General features: G+C 43.7%; 1 protein-coding gene across 2 annotated transcripts in view; it reads right to left on the bottom strand.

Annotated features, from left to right (window-relative positions):
- UNC5C (unc-5 netrin receptor C) overlaps nt 1-17812 on the bottom strand; it is a 261148-nt gene that overhangs the window by 14857 nt on the left and 228479 nt on the right. For both annotated transcript variants that reach the window (XM_069855594.1, XM_069855595.1), the window contains 3 exons: nt 16608-16799; nt 15019-15363; nt 7544-7631 (listed from right to left, as the gene is read on the bottom strand). In XM_069855594.1, coding sequence (XP_069711695.1) covers nt 7544-7631; nt 15019-15363; nt 16608-16799 — 625 coding nt within the window. The remainder of the gene's footprint in view (nt 1-7543; nt 7632-15018; nt 15364-16607; nt 16800-17812) is intronic.

Below are 17812 nucleotides of genomic sequence, written 5' to 3'. Positions count from 1 at the left end.
GGAAATTTACTGATGAGTTTACTAAATGACTTAACAATTGTTTTTGAAAAGCTGTGGACTGGAAATAAACAGCTGTGATAGCTGCCTTTCAAAAAAGATGTAAAATATAACAGTCTGGACAGCTATATGTATTATGCCAGTTATGTTAGCCTAACAAACAGTATATAAAAGAAATGAAACACTAGCAGACAGAATAATTGGGCTATTTTTGACTAACATGTTTGTTCTTTTTCAGACTCATTTAATTTTTTTTTTTCCAAAAGAAGCAATAAGAAGCTTAAAAACATTCACAGTCATGGTGGTTTTTCACAGTCACTTACCTTGTGCATTAATGGCTACTTGAACATTCTCCTGCAGTCTACTCCAAGAAATTTCCAAAGACTGCAATGTCTTATGAGAAAGATCTTTCAATATTAAAATATTTGCCTGGAAAGCTACAGACCTGACAAACTATAGACTTAATAATCTGTTTAACTTAACTTCATCGAAAAGACTACTGACCCATGAAGAAAGAAGGGGGAAAAAAGGTATCAGTTCTTTGGAGTGAATTACAAACCCAGCAGTCAAAAAGAATATATTAGAGAATATATCATGATTGCTATAAAAAAACCCATGCAGTGTCTTTTAGGTGAAAAATGAGTTAAAATCAACAAGAATCTGAGCACTGATGCATGCAGTTGAAAAAACCCAAAAAGTCATTAAAGTGATACGGTACTGATAAATCATACAACCTAAACTTGTCTCCTAGTAAAAATGAAGTTTAGCCACTGTTCCATGACAAAATTTTTTTAGCTGCTAAATTTTAGGACTTTAATGGAGGGCACAATTCTGCACCACAATATTTTATATCCTATGAGCACAAGTATAAAAGATGACGCAGGACACTATGTCAGGAGGCATTCCAGACTGCACAGTCAGCAAGTAAGATGGGAAGTGGATACAAGCATACAAAGGAAACATGAAAAATAGCAAGGCTTAGTACTTTTCCCTCAAGCTGGTAAACAGCATCTTTGTCCCTAGAATTGTAAGATTTATTGTCAAGTAGATGAGATGTGCATGCTCTTGGCCTGGGTATTTATGTTACCAGACATTTTGATGAGAAAAGAGCAAAAAAATGGGCCAATTGTGAGGGTGGCTGACTTTGCATTCCCCACGTGCCAGTCAGACATGAACTTGAGTCCAGCAACCCACAGTTACTGAATGCTGCTGGTCCCAATGACTCTCCACCATCCACCTCATGCACGTAAGCCTTTAAAAACTGAGATACAGTGAATTTCAGAGAAGTTCTTGAGTGGAGTGAAACAGGGCTTAGTATCACTGAACAGGTGAAATCCTAGTTCTGTGGAAGTCAGTGCTAAACCTCTCTCTGACTACTGTGAGGTCAGGATTTCTACTCACAACGTGGAAGATAATGTAAATGTAAATAGCAACATAATAATTAAATCTACAGATAACAATAAATAAGGAATTATTGCAAGTAGCAATGAGAACCAGAAAATAATGGAAAATATCCAGAGAGAATAAAAATATGGATGGGAAATAAAATCCTATTAATTGTACAGCACTTCCTGCTTCTGGAGTAAAACAAGTTCTGTATATAGTTATTTAGTAGTAAAGAAAAAATATCTCAGGCAAGCCCTCTGCAACACAGCAGGCATCAACTTGTAATGGGACACGGTGGCAAAAAGCAAATCTGGGGCTGAATGGAACAATGGATGTCAGAGAACACTGACTGGATATTCCCACTCCTATCCAGCTCTAACGTGACTGCAGGTAGCAGGGTGTTTAGGAAGCACAACAAGATTTCAGAAATAAACACCTGAAACCCAAAGGAATAAGGCTAAACCACACAATAGAACATGCAGCAGAGAGGTACCCGATGACAACTGACAGGAAAAAAGAACAAAAATATCTTGACATATCTTTTCTAATTTCCATTTTAAAACAAAAGGATTATACCTTACTATAGCTAATAAGAACAGAAACAGATGCAGTAGACAAGATATATTATACAAGAGATATTAATCTTCCTGTTCCAAGGCATAAACCCAACACTAATTGATGAAATTAGTAAACAACAAATTCCCCTGAAGACAGATTATTGTGTAGTCATTCATTACGAGCAATTTTCTACCTTCTCCTGGTGTAGGTGATGGAGCACTAGCAAAGCCAGGATCTGGCCTAGACGAGTGTCTGTTGCAATAGAGTATCGCAATTTCTGTGTTATAGATCGCAGGAGATCCAGCAGAAATGCAGACACAGGGAAGCATATAGAGCAAGAGAGTTATCCCCTCTAAAGCAGAAAGATCTATGAGCAGACCTGTTCAGAACTGTGGGCCAGAACCAACTTTTAGGCTGTGATCCGAAAAAAAGAACCCAAAACTCTAGAAAAACCCCCACCCACGTTGAGTTTCACTTCAGGCTTGCAGCAGTCTTGGGGCTACATATAAGATGGGACTGGGCATTCCGCTGTGCTAGTATGATTCCAAAGTCACCTACCTGCAGGCAAAAGAGATGTTTTTATTTTACAAAGATCTGACTGACTAAAATTCAATCTCCTGCTTAGCATTGCTATTCAAAGGCGCTAATAGCAACTGAAAGGTCTTCAGATATTTTTAGATATTGTCCCATCCGGCATTGCTTATTAAGAACAGTCAATTTATATTTAAAAGCAAACAAACTTTTATTCATTATATCTGCTCCCTTCACAATCAAATTTGTGTTCTTTAATAAGATTACTCATTCAAAACTGTCTCCCTGTAATAAGCCAGACCATATTCATTAAGTTAGCTGTCAGACAGCAGATGTGAGCACAACTAGAGAAATCTCTGCCCCTCAGTGGGCCTACATTGCGCTCTCTGGCACTGTGTGCAGGCACACTGTTACAGGCAATCGCAGCAGCTCAGGAAGTATAGGACAGATCAGGGAGAGAGGAATGGCTAACTCATAGCAACAGAAGGCAACCCTTCTACACAGCTTAGCCCAAAGTCAGAGAAAAGACATTTTATTTCCTCCTTTCATTGCTGGGGCTTTATTTTTAATATGTGTTCCTTCTTAAGTTTCAAACTTTATATTCTTCACTGACCCTGGTTGTTCTGTCTGTCTGTCTGTCTTTAGAAGGAAAATGATCTGAAAAGGTTTCTTCCCCTTTTACTCATCCTCTGGTAGTTTTTATTTTGGATTTCAATTATGATGACTGGCACTTCATGACATTGTCTTCTGTAGTGGCCATGTAATTTGGTTTATGCAACTGTGACAAACAAAGAAGGTGGAGAAGCAAGATGTGGATGGCTTCAATTTCTTTTATTTCACATCACTAAGCTTAGAGTTCACTGGTGAAAAACGCAACATTGCTCCTTGGATCGAACTCAATGATCAGCTGTGTGACTTTAATATAAAGGCTATATATAAACTGTGAAGCCACTGATCCAAATCCTGATAAGGCTCACCCAACCCTTCTCTCTTTTAAGATAGTTAATGTGGAAGCAGCACAATTTATGTGAAGAACTTCAGGAATGCTGCTTGCTCCATTTTTCAGGGTCATCACATTTCATGGGCATGGCGACATTCAATCTCATTTGCATAATCTCACGCGTGATGGGTTATACAGGAGTGTCTTTCACTTTACCATATTTAGTGCAGTCCTTGCCTCTGCTTAGAGTATGCAAGAGTAGCTCCACCTAAAGCTGTGCAAGCTCTGCAGGGGTTCATGCAGGAACTTGCAAACTGCCATACAAGATTAAACCAGTGGTTCATCAAGGCTCAGACTCCATCTAACACTGACTAGTGCCAGATGTTTCCAAGGGAAGCACATAGCTCCACTAATTTAGCTAACAGCTAAATCTGTTTTTTAACCCGAGGCAGTAAAGAAAATTCTGAAGGTTGGAGATTTATACTCATGCTATTTAATCCTTAATAGCCTAAGACCTAGGCTTTCACAGATGCTCATGGGAAAAGGCTCTTGCCAGGTACTGGTCACAATAACATGTTTATTTTATAGGTGAAACCACAGCTCAAGAAAGCACATCTCCTTGCAAATCTCAGTCAGTGATATTTCCCTAGACTAAGGGAGAGAGCACCTGATCACCACTGAAAAAGTCAGTAATCTTCAAGATAGAAACCTGCAGATAGTTGTAAAATATTCTCATAGACTTCTCATTTTTTCAGTTACATAGATCTATACACACGCACGTACACGTCTGTGTAAAACCACACAAACACATCTATATACATTCATATCCTTCTCCTCACTGCAGCTACTTCATAAAGCTCATGGACCTTTCCACAAGGTTGACATGAATCTCTAGTGCCAGCCAGGGATCAAAGCCTGGTAGCTGCTTACCATTTATCCTGCCCCAAATGACAGGCAGAATGAGGATGGGCTTGAAGTGCAGCAGCAGGAAAACCAGCCTGCTGGAGTATTAGTCCAGTAAAAAAAAAACAAACCCCTAGTCCACGAGCATGCTAACATGCTTAGAGAAAACAAGTGCATCCAACTGCTGTTTATTGCAAGCCATCAGAACCCCAATTCACCACAGAAGGATGGTTTTAGGATGACCCTTCTGCTCTCACATGATTTGATGGATATGAAATGGAATAAATAGAGTGTCTCAGGAAGTTCTACTAAGCAATCTGCGAGGCAACACGAAGGGTGATATTACTGGACTGCGAAGTCTCTCAAATTTCTATACTACAGGTTTCAGAAACTAACTGGGAAAAGGTATTGGGAAAACAAAAGCAGGAGAAGGAAAGGGGGCTGTGTAGGACTCTGAAGGATGACAGATTTCATTTCAGCTTCACTGTTCAGAAGTAACTTCATATTGCTACAAACATAGTTTGAGCTAATTCTAAAGTTGCTGGAGATACGTGAACTGTGATTGTGAGCTTTTCTGTTGCTACACTGGTTCTATTTAGGGTAGCGCTAAGGCGACCACATTCTCACCTCAGCGGTGGTTTTATATCAAGAAAAAGAACCTGCCTCTGTTTCTGATTATAACACTCATTTTATAGTTTCCTATATGTTCCCTTCCAAACTGACTCAACACACAACAGGACTTTTCAACCCATGTGCATTTACACAGTCAACATGAAAATAAAGATAGGGTCTCACAGGGTTTATTGAACACACTCCAGTTACTGCTGGCCACAAAAGCAAATGCCTGCAGCTAGTCCTTACTGTGAACTATCACTCTCTGCTGGAATGCTGCAAGAGTGCAGCAGCAGATTTAAAAAGTAATTAGACTACACACTAACTTGTGGTACCCTTATGACTCCAATTATATGAAGCAACATCTGTGGACCATGTAGTCAAAAAACCAGGTTTTGACTGAGCTGCAGCTCTGCTACAGCAAGTGAAGCGTCTGCTGATACAGTCCTGTAGCAGGAGACAACTACAACTGGGTGCTGGATGCCAGCCACCCCCTCCTGCTCCCGGGTGCCTGGGGAAAGGGAGCAGGTAACTGGAGGATGTTACAGTCCTGCAGTGTTTAAGCCCTTTTCATTCAATATTCCATTCCAAGTGACCTAGAAAACATCCAAGGAGCTCCATTTTAAATGTTCTAGAAGTCGTTGCTTCCCATGAGCATGAAGATCCTGCCATGCTGGAGGTAGGGGTTGAAAAACTGCCATAAATCAAGCAAACAGCTGGACACTGGGTGCCCAGGAAGTGATTACCCCTTGATGGGATGAGCCCTGCTGCCCCATGGCCAAGGCAGTTGGCTCTCTACTCTCTCCTTCTAGGGAAAGAAATCACTTCTCAAAATCTTCATTGCAAACAGAGCTTCACACTCTTCACTTCTGCAGGTGTACTTCAGCACACTTGCTCAGTTTTGCAGATGGCACAGCTCTCAGCACGCTTTTCCCAATACAGGGTAACCTATTATTCTATCCCCTGTGTGACCTGCTGAGTAACAGCTATCACAAAGCACACAGAGAAGGCTTTATGACCTTTGAAGAAAATCACAGAATCACACAGAATCACAGAATAACCAGGTTGGAAGAGACCCACCGGATCATCGAGTCCAACCGTTCCCATCAAACACTAAACCATATCCCTCAGCACCTCATCCACCCGTGCCTTAAACACCTCCAGGGAAGGTGACTCAACCACCTCCCTGGGCAGCCTGTTCCAGTGCCCAATGACCCTTTCTGTAAAGAATTTTTTCCTAATGTTGCCATGTGACATCCGTTGTCCACAGCTGCATGAATAAGGAGGTAGGGATTTCCTCCATAAATGGTTTGAATGAAAATATTTGCAAATATAGCTTTTCCTAGGAATTAAATTTTTTATTTTTTTTTTTTAAAGAATTAGACATTCTAAAAAGAGAGATTTGGAGGCAAGCTGAATAACATTGGATGTCCTATGATTTTAATTTTTTGTTCCTTCTGCAGGGAAGTCCTTTTTCAGTGCTTTTTGTGTCTTTAAAACACAAACAAAATGAATATAATCAATATTAGATATGAACAGAGACACTGTTTCTGTAGCTGCAACTAGCTATTTTCAAAAAGCAGGCCATGAATAATGTATGCAAAAGAGTGGTGGTGGTGATTACTTATTTTTTTCTCTAAGCAGATTATTTTAGCATGGGTGAAAGACTACCAAGCTAAAGAATAGTGTTTGATATCATGCACTGTATAAACAGCTGTGGCTTAGTCCATAGTAAAAGCCATTAAGGGGCTGAGGCAAAAAATATATCTAGCTATGAGGAGGGGAAAGAAGCAAAGTACCATGTAATAGTTGCTTAGATTCACATTTGCCCTTCAGCCTTTATGCACAAGTCCATTCTGCAGACAACGATCTCACTTTTCTCTTCATTAGGTTTTCCTAAACTGCTTCAAATGGTATCAAGGCCTTTTTGGAAACTCTTTTATCATGACAAGGCTGTCAGATTACTAAGCAGACATTTAAGTCTAGAATATGAACTGGCCACAGATGCAGATAACAGGTGAGAATAACAGGGATCATCCCAGCACGGGCTCTGTGTGGCTCTTGGCTTGCTGTGCCTGGAGCTAAGTAGGACAACTACTTGCTTACTTCTACCTTGGAGCAAGGAAGGGTGAATGACACCAAAGCTTTGTCTCCATCCTCTTCACTGCATGGACTAGCCAAGCCCACAAAGGGTAATAAAACTTTCATAATAATAGGAGAGGAGATTTTCCAAGCCAGGTGCTCCGGCACCTGCCCCTCTGCTGAGCTGATCTGTCACCTTGCTCCTCTACTCCATTCTTCCTGGATCTTTCTTAGGAGATTACCTCACACCTTTTCTGCCTCACCAAACCCAGTCTGGCACACCTTCTTCACTTCTGGCAATGATTCAGCATTCACCCAGCTTGAGAGCTTGCTGCAGAATGCAACTCTTGGTTAGAAAAGCAAAGGTCTGAGTTGGTTTTGTGGCAAAGTTTATCCTTAGCTATGCTTGCATTTTGCTCCAAGTCAGCAAATTGCTTCAATTCAGTTGACTTTGCATAAGCATATCACTACAGGTCTTCAGTTACTACACGTTTCCCCTCTGTTAACACACAAGCAAATAAAGGAATATTTTACCTCATGTTTTCCTTCCTGTGAACTGTCACATACATTTCATAGACTCTCCCTTGTGGAACGGCCCCTGCTGGGATCAGCAAGCTTACTCCTGCAGAGCAGAAGAGACACAAAAGATTAAATGGAGAAAAAAGAGGCAGGTGGGCTTGTGAACAGGAGTAACAAGAGAGCCAGAAGATGGAGACTGCAAGATTTTCACCCAGCTCCACCAGCAGACTCTAAATGACCTCAGCAACTTGGGAGAAAAAGTATTTACTCTTGTGTAGCAGCACTGAAATACAGGAGGTAGAAGAGGATTTTCTTTTTTTTTCACAGAATCACAGAATCACCAGGTTGGAAGAGACCCACCGGATCACCGAGTCCAACCGTTCCTACCAAACACTAAACCATATCCCTCAGCACCTCGTCCACCCGTGCCTTAAACGCCTCCAGGGAAGGTGACTCAACCACCTCCCTGGGCAGCCTGTTCCAGTGCCCAATGACCCTTTCTGTAAAGAATTTTTTCCTAACGTCTAGCCTAAACCTCCCCTGGCGGAGCTTGAAGCCATTCCCTCTTGTCCTGTCCCCTGTCACTTGGGAGAAGAGGCCAGCACCCTCCTCTCTACAACGTCCTTTCAGGTAGTTGTAGAGAGCAATGAGGTCTCCCCTCAGCCTCCTCTTCTCCAGGCTAAACAACCCCAGCTCTCTCAGCCGCTCCTCATAAGGCCTGTTCTCCAGCCCTTTCACCAGCTTTGTTGCTCTTCTCTGGACTCTCTCCAGAGCCTCAACATCCTTCTTGTGGTGAGGGGCCCAGAACTGAACACAAGATTCGAGGAGCGGTCTCACCAGTGCCGAGTACAGAGGGAGGATAACCTCCCTGGACCTGCTGGTCACGCCGTTTCTGATACAAGCCAAGATGCCATTGGCCTTCTTGGCCACCTGGGCACACTGCTGGCTCATATTCAGTCGGCTGTCAACCAACACCCCCAGGTCCCTCTCCTCCAGGCAGCTTTCTAGACAGACTTCTCCCAGTCTGTAGCACTGCATAGGGTTGTTGTGCCCCAAGTGCAGGACCCGGCATTTGGCCTTGTTAAACCTCATGCCGTTGGACTCAGCCCAGCGGTCCAGCCTGTTCAGATCCCTTTGCAGAGCCTCCCGACCCTCCAGCAGATCGACACTTCCACCCAGCTTAGTGTCATCCGCAAACTTGCTCAGGGTGCACTCGATGCCTTCATCCAGATCATTGATGAAGACATTGAACAGGGCTGGACCCAGCACTGAGCCCTGGGGAACCCCACTTGTCACTGGCCTCCAGCTGGATTTCACACCATTTACCACCACTCTCTGGGCCCGGCCATCCAACCAGTTTTCCACCCAGGAGAGTGTGCGCCTGTCCAGCCCAGAGGCTGACAGTTTCTCAAGCAGAACGCTGTGAGAAACTGTGTCAAAGGCTTTGCTGAAGTCCAGGAAGACCACATCCACAGCCTTTCCCTCATCCAGCAGCCAGGTCACTTTGTCATAGAAGGCGATCAGGTTAGTCTGGCAAGACCTGCCTTTTGTGAACCCATGTTGACTGGGCCTGATCACCCGGTTCTCTTGCATGTGCTTCATGATAGCACTCAAGATCACCTGCTCCATGACTTTCCCTGGCACTGAGGTCAGACTGACAGGCCTGTAGTTTCCTGGGTCCTCCCTGCGGCCCTTTTTGTAGATGGGCACAACATCAGCCAGCCTCCAGTCCAGTGGGACTTCCCCAGTCTTCCAGGACTGTTGGAAGATGATGGAAAGGGGTTTGGCCAGCACATCTGCCAGCTCCTTCAGTACCCTAGGGTGAATCCCGTCCGGCCCCATAGACTTGTGACTGTCCAGTCGGGCTAGCAAGGCTCTGACCACCTCCTCTTGGATCACGGGAGCCTCATTATGCTCCTCTAGCTCCTGGGTTTGTACACAGACGGAACGACCCTCCTTACGACTAAAGACTGAGGCAAAGAAGGCATTAAGTACCTCAGCCTTTTCCTCATCCCCTGTTACTGTTGTCCCTTCTGTGTCCAATAGGGACTGTATGGTCTCCCTAGTCCGCCTTTTATTATTTATATATTTGTAGAAAGATTTTTTGTTATCTTTCACTGACTTGGCCAATCCAATTTCTAGCTGAGCCTTAGCCCTTCTGATTTTTTCCCTACACAATCTCACTTCCCTCCTGTAGTCCACCCAAGAGGCCTGTCCCTTCTTCCAGAGGCCATAAACATTTCTTTTCTTCTTGATATCCCTCAAGATCTCTCTATTCAACCAAGCTGGCTTTCTCCCCTGCCGGCTTTTTTTCCGGACCACAGGGATGGCTTTCTCCTGAGCTGTTAGGACCACCCCTTTGAAGAGCTCCCAGCCCTCCTGGGCTCCCTTGCCCTTGAGTACTGTCTCCCATGAGACTTCACCAACCAGCCTGCTGAAGAGATCAAAGTCTGCCCTCTGGAAATTTAATGTTACCGTCTTGCTAACCACCCTCTTCACTTCACCTAGAACAGAAAATTTTATAATCTCATGGTCGCTTAGTCCTAGGCGTCCACCTACCGCCACATCCCCTACAAGGCCTTCTCTGTTCACCAACAGGAGGTCCAGGAGGGCACCTTCCCTGGTTGGTTCATTCACCAACTGTGCAAGGAAGTTATCTCCCACGCACTCCAGGAACCTCCTAGACTGCTTCCTTTCTGCTGTGTTGTACACCCAGCAGATATCAGGCAGATTGAAGTCTCCCACCAGAACGAGAGGCATCGATCTAGAGATCGACCGCAGCTGTTTATAGAAGAGCTCATCAGCTGCTTCTCCTTGGTTGGGTGGTCTGTAACAGACTCCCATCACAAAATCTCCCTTCTGGTGGGCTCCTCTGATTTTGACCCACAGGCACTCAACCTCCTGATGGCCACAATCCATCTCAATGGAGTCCAAGTCCTCCCTTACAAAGAGGGCTACCCCGTCTCCTCTCCTACCCTTCCTGTCCCGTCTGAAAAGCTTATACCCCACCGTAGCCGTACTCCAGTTATATGAGTCGTCCCACCACGTTTCCGTGATGGCAACGACATCATAGGCCCCTTGCCCTACGACAGCTTCCAGCTCTTCCTTCTTATTTCCCATGCTGCGTGCATTGGTGTAAATGCACTTCAGCTGAGCTGCCGAGCCTTCAGCCCTCCTAGAGGGAACAGGGTTTGTTCCCAACTGCCTGGTAACTGGAGTAGTTGACACCAGAGTGCCTGCATCTCCCTTAACACCCCGAGGTGTGTTCTCCCCCACTTTTTGTGCGGTGAGGTACTGGTGGTCCTCGCCCGCGCACCCTCTCCCAATCACCAATTCCCCACATCCAGGCTCGTTCCTGTCTAGCCTGGGCTCAACCCCCTCCCCCTTCACATCTAGTTTAAAGCTCGATTTATGAGCTTGGCCAGGTTTCTGGCAAGGGCTTTAGCCCCCCCAGGAGACCCATGTGTCCCGCCCTTAGCGAGAAAGCCTGGGGGTGCGTGAGCCCCCCCATGATCAAAAAAGCCAAAGCCCCTCTCCTCGCACCAGGCTCGGAGCCAGGTATTAATCGAATTCTTCATCCTGGCTTCCCCCTCCTCTCTATTTAGCATTGGGATGGAGCAGAATACTACTTGTGCCCCAGAGCCCTCCATCACTTTCCCAATTGCCCTGAAGCCATTCTTGATGGCTTTGGCTTTTTTGTTTGTTAGGTCATCATTACCAGTTTGGACCACTATCAAAGGATAGTAGTCTGTCTCGTGAACCAGGGAAGGAAGTTTTCTAGCCACCTCCTTCCCTGATGCACCCGGTAAGCAGCAGACCTCTCTGTGGAGCGGGTCCGGTCTGCAAATGGGTCCCTCCGTTCCTTTTAGGAGGGAGTCCCCTACAACAATCACCCTCCTCTTCTTCTTGATGGAGGATGTTTTTATCTTTCTCTGAGAATGGTGCAGCCTAGGGAAGGATTCTAGGCTGTGGGAGCCACCATCCTCATCCTCAGGGCTGTATTCCACCTGCAGCACCTGGTACTTGTTCGCCAGGGGGATCTGGGGCTTTGCTGTATGGGTGAGGGGAGTAGGTTTCCTTCCTCTGGCAGGAACTTGCTGCCATTCCCCATCTCTTGTTCCCCCAACCTTGCAGCTTGCAGGTGGATGATGTTCGGACACTCCAGCCCCAGCAGGCTGCTGAGTTTGTGAGAGGGCCCTGCTCCACTGGTCAATCTCCCTCTCACACTCCCTGATGGTCCTCAGTCTCTTCACCTCCTCTCTTAGCTCCTTCACCATGTGAAGGAGTTCCCCCACTCGAGCGCAGCTTTCACAAGTGGGGCCAGGACCAGAGGCACGAGCCGGTGTGGGAGGGGGGCACTGCCTGCAGCCCAGGGTCTGGGTAGCTGCATGCACCCACTGTGGCTCCGTCTGGGTGGCAGCATCCACCCTGCCTGCTGCAGCACACGGAGCAGCTTTAACCTTCTGACGGGTGGCCACCATGGTCTTCGGTGTCTTCTCTCTAGTCTCTAGGTCCTCTCTGCGCCCTGCCCGCTCGAACTGCCGCTCGAACTGCCGCTCGAACTGCCCCGCACCTCTTTGCCACGCTCCTCTTCGCGGTGCTCCCACGGGCGCAGTTTAAATCTCCCGCGGTAGCTGCCGGGACCGCCCCCTCCCGTCAGGCACCGCGCGGGACCGGCGTGTGGGGGCTGTCAGGACCCCCGCCTGGGTTTTTTATTTTTCTGGGATTTTCCCGGCTCCGGGAAGCTCCCACCGCCTCAAAACGTCCACCCCACCACAGAACTCACCGTCCTGCTGCTAGATGCTGCCGAAGAAGCAGTGTTAATGGCTGCTCCGCGTTTAAATCTCCCGCGGTAGCTGCCGGGACCGCCCCCTCCCGTCAGGCACCGCGCGGGACCGGCGTGTGGGGGCTGTTCCATTTTATTTTGTTTAAAGAGCAGACAGATGGTTACACTGCTGCCCACCTTGTAAAACCATGGAGAAACTAACAACTTTGACTAAAACTTTCAACAGCTGTAATGGGACATTTCTCTCGAGGGAATTCTTACTTAATGAAGATCAAAAATGAAAGACAGAGCAGCTCTGACCCAGGAAGTGAGAAGAACTAGTTGTTTCCTGAAAGATGGTTTCTGCAGCTGACATCCTGTCTTTTAATGCACTCAGCTTCCAATTAGACTACCAGGGAGACAAAATGGGGCTTTTTGGTGTTTTGAATGCGCCTAGTCCTGTAGAGTAGCTCAAAATTTGGGTATCCAACCTTGAAAAAAATGTGGGCAAATACACTCTGTGCCCTTTGGATGATGAGCTGCACGCTTGATTACAAAACACTGTTCTTACATTACTGCAATTTCAGAAATTTAGCAAGTGACTCTCCAGAAAACAGAGGCCCCCATTGTTGCACGATGAAGACGGCATATGAACCAGGTATATTTCTCTGCTGTACACGTCTCAGCTAGCTGTCTCTGCAGATATGGAAATTAGTGGCCAAGTTTTTAAAACAGTTATTACTATGTAACTGAAAATAAATTTACAGGCAGATTATTTACATATATACATATTCACAAAACAGTCTATAGAAACTTCGTACAGCCCCTCCTCTTTAGCATACGTGCCTTCTGACACTTGTTTCTTTACAGACCTGTTACAACCTCACCTGTGCACATTCTCAGCAGCAGCATGGCAAGTGTAGCATAAATGAAAGGCTTTGATCATATCACTAGGAGGATATACATGCATCCAGAAGTAGCACAGAGGCATACGTGGTAGTGGTCGATAGATTTATATCTTTTACAAAACTTATTTAAAAAATTTTTAAAGGATTACAGCAATAAATCTTTTTTTTTTTTTTTTTTTTTGCAATGCTACAGGCCTGCAGAAGTGTTGCTGGAAAACTTCTCTTTATAACTACCTGAAAGGTGGGTGTTGGCCTCTTCTCCCATATAATGAACAACAGGATGAGAGGACATGGCCTCAAGTTGTGCCAGGGGAAGTTTAGATTGGGCATTAGAAAAAAATCCTTTACTGAAAGAGACAAAGCATTTGAACAGCCTGCTCAGGGAAGTGGTGGAGTCATCACCTCTGGAGCTGTTAAAAAACCACGTAGCTGTGGCACTTCAGAACATGTTTTAGTAAGCATGGTGGTGCTGCGTTGATGGTTGGACTTGATGATCTTAAAGGTTTCTTCTAACCTTAATGATTCTATGATTCTATGAATTAAATGTGATTAATAGATTTTGCTGATAACGTGCAGCTCCATGGCACAAGAAACCTGATTATTAATATCTACCTTATTAATATCTACTTAGAGAAATGTGTCCTGGGCCAACTCGGTGTTTTGCTTTCTCCATAACATCAACAAACAAGAAAAGATCCAGCAAAGGACCAAGAGACAGAGGTAGGCACAATCTCCTCCATCAGGGCACTATGACGTAAATTGGCTGAGAGATGGCTATCAGGTGTAAAGGAACAAGGCAGAAAAGCTGTGAGACCTTGAGCTATCTCATCAGAGAGTTGTGGTCTCACATGTACTGTGGTCCCAGCTGATTCAGAACTCCACAGAAACTGGACAGGGTACATCCTGAACACTGTACATCCTACATATCCCCCACATCCAGTGTTTTCCACATTTGATTTGACTCTGCTTCAGATGTTAATGTTCTTCATTAGCACAGCAAACCCATGGACATATCTAGGTGCTGAACTTCCTTTAAATGTCAATGCTTCCTTTAGGAACCAAACAGAGGTATGACTCTCCTAAAAGATGTGGCTTTGAGAACTAACCTCTCCCTATTGCCCAGAAGCTCTGAAACTGCCTCCCAGTGCCTGGGTGGCTTTAAGGAGGCCAGGTAGCCTGGACTCATACTGTGTGAGAAAGACTGAGCAGCACTTTGCAATTATATCAAAAAGCACTTGCTTCTCAGGCCTTCTCTTTCCTAGTTGTAAGACAAGTCAACAATATGAATAACAACAGAAATAGAGAAAAGACACTTCTGGGCCTTTTTCTCCTTGGGTATGCAATGTGTGCAGGAAAATAAGTTTTTAAAAAATTAGTATTCTGCTGTCCTACTTCAATATCACACAGTCTGCAATGAATTGGAAGTGGAACAACCAATTTGGTTTTTAATTAATTTGTCCTTTTTATGTGTGATGACAAGATTGAGGTTTTCTGCCTTTTTTCTAAAGTTGCGTGAAAAAAAAGGTCAAGGATGTTGAATCTCACTTTATGCAGGGAAGCTCTGAAGCCTCACAAGTCTCAGAAAGTGGCTTAAAGCTCTGTAATATTCGCTTAAAAAGGTGGACACAACACTGGAAAAAGAATACTTGAAACACCTTGGTAGACCTTAATGGGGGGAAAAACCCATTTGTTTGTTCTGAAAAAGAAAAGGCAGAGTCCCAGGAGCAACCCTGCTTTTTTTGTGCACAAAAACAATCTAAGTCCACTCAAAAACCATGGAATAACTGAGCCTTTAAGTCAACATGGCTAGCACTTACCTGAATTGGGAATTACTAGGTGACCTCCTAGAGAGTTGAAGGTCCCAAATGCAGTGCATGACGGGTCTGTTTGCCGAGCAAGGCTCTGGTTTTTCATGTTCAGGGTCTCATTCTCCAGCAGAGACTGTGTCATCTGTGGGGACAGCTTGGAGGAGAAGTCAGAGAGATCGTCCTGGGGAGTGACTGCACCAGCAGTGTTAAAAACCTTGATTTTCAGGTTGGGCAGTGGGTCCAGGATCGGAGAATTGGTCATTGGGATTTTATCAGAGACATCATGCAAGGCATAAACAGGACCTCTGTACATGGCTGCAGCAGAAGTGAGGTCTGGTGGTACCGCCAAGAGATCTGCATTGGAGAGGAGAAGGAAGAACTGTGTAATTTCTCTGTTCTGATGACTTTCTTCTAGGTAACAATTCAGGTTTGCATTCTGCATTTTTGCATTTCATACAAAAGGCTAAGATAATGCAAAGTCCTTGCAGTCTGACCTTAATCTCCTTTTCCATGCATGTCTCAGCAAACTCCCAGGGCTTGTATTGCCCCAGCCACTATGGCATCTAATTGTCATATGAAATTATGGCATGTTTTTGCTCTAAGGATTCTTCACTTATTATTTTCAGGCTGCATTTGTATTTCCAGTATGATGTGCTCAGCTTCAGGGCAAGATGTTTTCCATACTCAGTAGATCTAGTTTTATTAAATAATACACCCTCTGTAAGTGCTAAGTGAGAATCATTAACTGATTTATCTAATTGGACTAAGACAATAATAAAAAATAAAAGAAAAGAAATAGAAGACAGAACAAACCTATGAAGTCATTGTGCCCCTGACTCCCCACAGTGGGGAATTAGTACCTGCATCACCCTTTTTGAGTTTTGTTTCAAAAAATCTTGTTTCAAGAGTATCCCCAGCAAACAAAATCACAATTCAGCTAATCTTCCACATGACAATTCTTGATTTATTGTTTTTGCACACATATTGGGAAAAACAGAGGAACTCTACAATCTAAAATGGGTCTTGAAAAAGCCAGCACTAACTTTAGAGTGTTTTTTTCCTTGCCAATGAAATGTGGAAATAATCAAGCTTTTATGCACCAGTGATAAAAACGCTCATTATTAAATGATCTTCTACTGCAACTTCTTCTACATTGTCTATTGAAAGTACAGTATTCTTAAACTACTATTTATGCCTGTGAAGACAAGGCACAATAAAAAGGCTATTAGTGAAACAAAGGGGAAGAAGATTTGATAGAAGTACTGTACTGTAATATCAGTTCTGTGATGAATTCTGCCTCCATTGTTTCTGTTAGAGCTTTGCCTTTGATTTAAACTTGAGCTAGACCTGTATTTCAATACACATTTCCATGTTGCATTCTCATATTCAGTCTCTCTTCTGCTTTATGCTTTGAGAACATCTGAAAAACGCCAATGTGGGTTTTGAGCACTTGACCATCAGAAACAAAAGGATATAATCCTTCTCCCTTTTACAAAGTGTCAACAATCACCCAGCAAACATCATTCATGCAGCCCAAGAAATCACAACCTTATAGCATCTCCCTGAATTGGTTAACATGGATGGAAATGACAACTAACCTTGCCTTGCAGCCTTAATGTTAACAGGCTGAAATCCGCCATTCAGCGCTGAGGTGTCAATAATATCTGACTCAAAGTCACGGTGGTTCTTGCGATAGACAAACAGGGCCACAACCACAGAAATGGCCAGGCAAACGATCACAGCTATGACGATCCCGACGTAGAGAGCAACATCATCTGAATCAGGAGCAGCTAGAGGGAGAGAGGCCAGAAACCTTGAAGAAATGTGTTCCTCACAGGGACTTTCAAGAAAGCACATTATTATTATTCTCGTTTCCTGCAGATATTTACTACCTATTTTACAGATTAATTTAAAATCCATTTCCAAAGCTGTATAACAGCTCTATTCTCTTTTGATGGAAAAAGATCTTTGATTTATCTCTAACTTGTGTTTTAACTCTTTCCCTATCTACTTGTTCATCTATCTAGTACCCAGTCTGTGATCTACTAAGCATAACACATATTATAGATTTAGTTTCATGAAGCAAATTCATCCTAAGAAATAAAATAGTATGTCTTAGGGACACAGTGTTGTAATATTGGTATTCAGTGGTTCATCTGATAACAAAAAAAAATCTTGTGGGTTTTTAAACTTCAAAACCTTTATTTTTTAATTTAAAAAGAAATGTTAAAAAAACCCAAAGAGCAATTTTTTTCTATGGAACACCTAGAATATCAGGACGTATCTTTGAGTTCACTTTTTTTTTAAAAATATAAGGTGTCAATTCATTTTTCCCTTCCATCCATTCACTTAAAAAAAAATAAATGAAGTAAAGCACAGAATCAAACACTCTGTTTTCATCAATGGCATTAACACATCTGTATTTGGATAAAAGCTGAAACAAGCATAAGAAATAATGTGCTAATTTACAAAAAGGAACTCAGATTTATTATTATAATCTATTATTATTGTGAGAAAATGGCTATAATATTTCTACTAGCTGCTTATACTGTATCTTCAGTACTAATTTCAGACTAATCTCTAGCACCATTATCCGCTAGACATTTTTTTCCCATATGACCAATTTCCATATGGTCTGAATACATAACCAAAATTTTATGCGTTTCCATACAGTGAAAAACCTCAATTTTAGAGATAGCATAATGAAAAAAGAAAGCGCAAAACCAAATCAGACTTTTTTAGTATCCCATTTTGTTAGTTTGAAACATATGAAATAACTTTCTTTCTAGTCATTTAAGCCAGG

Source organism: Phaenicophaeus curvirostris, chromosome 4, assembly GCF_032191515.1.
Source record: "Phaenicophaeus curvirostris isolate KB17595 chromosome 4, BPBGC_Pcur_1.0, whole genome shotgun sequence".
NCBI lineage: Eukaryota > Metazoa > Chordata > Aves > Cuculiformes > Cuculidae > Phaenicophaeus > Phaenicophaeus curvirostris.
This window is presented reverse-complemented; position numbering and strand designations above follow the sequence as displayed.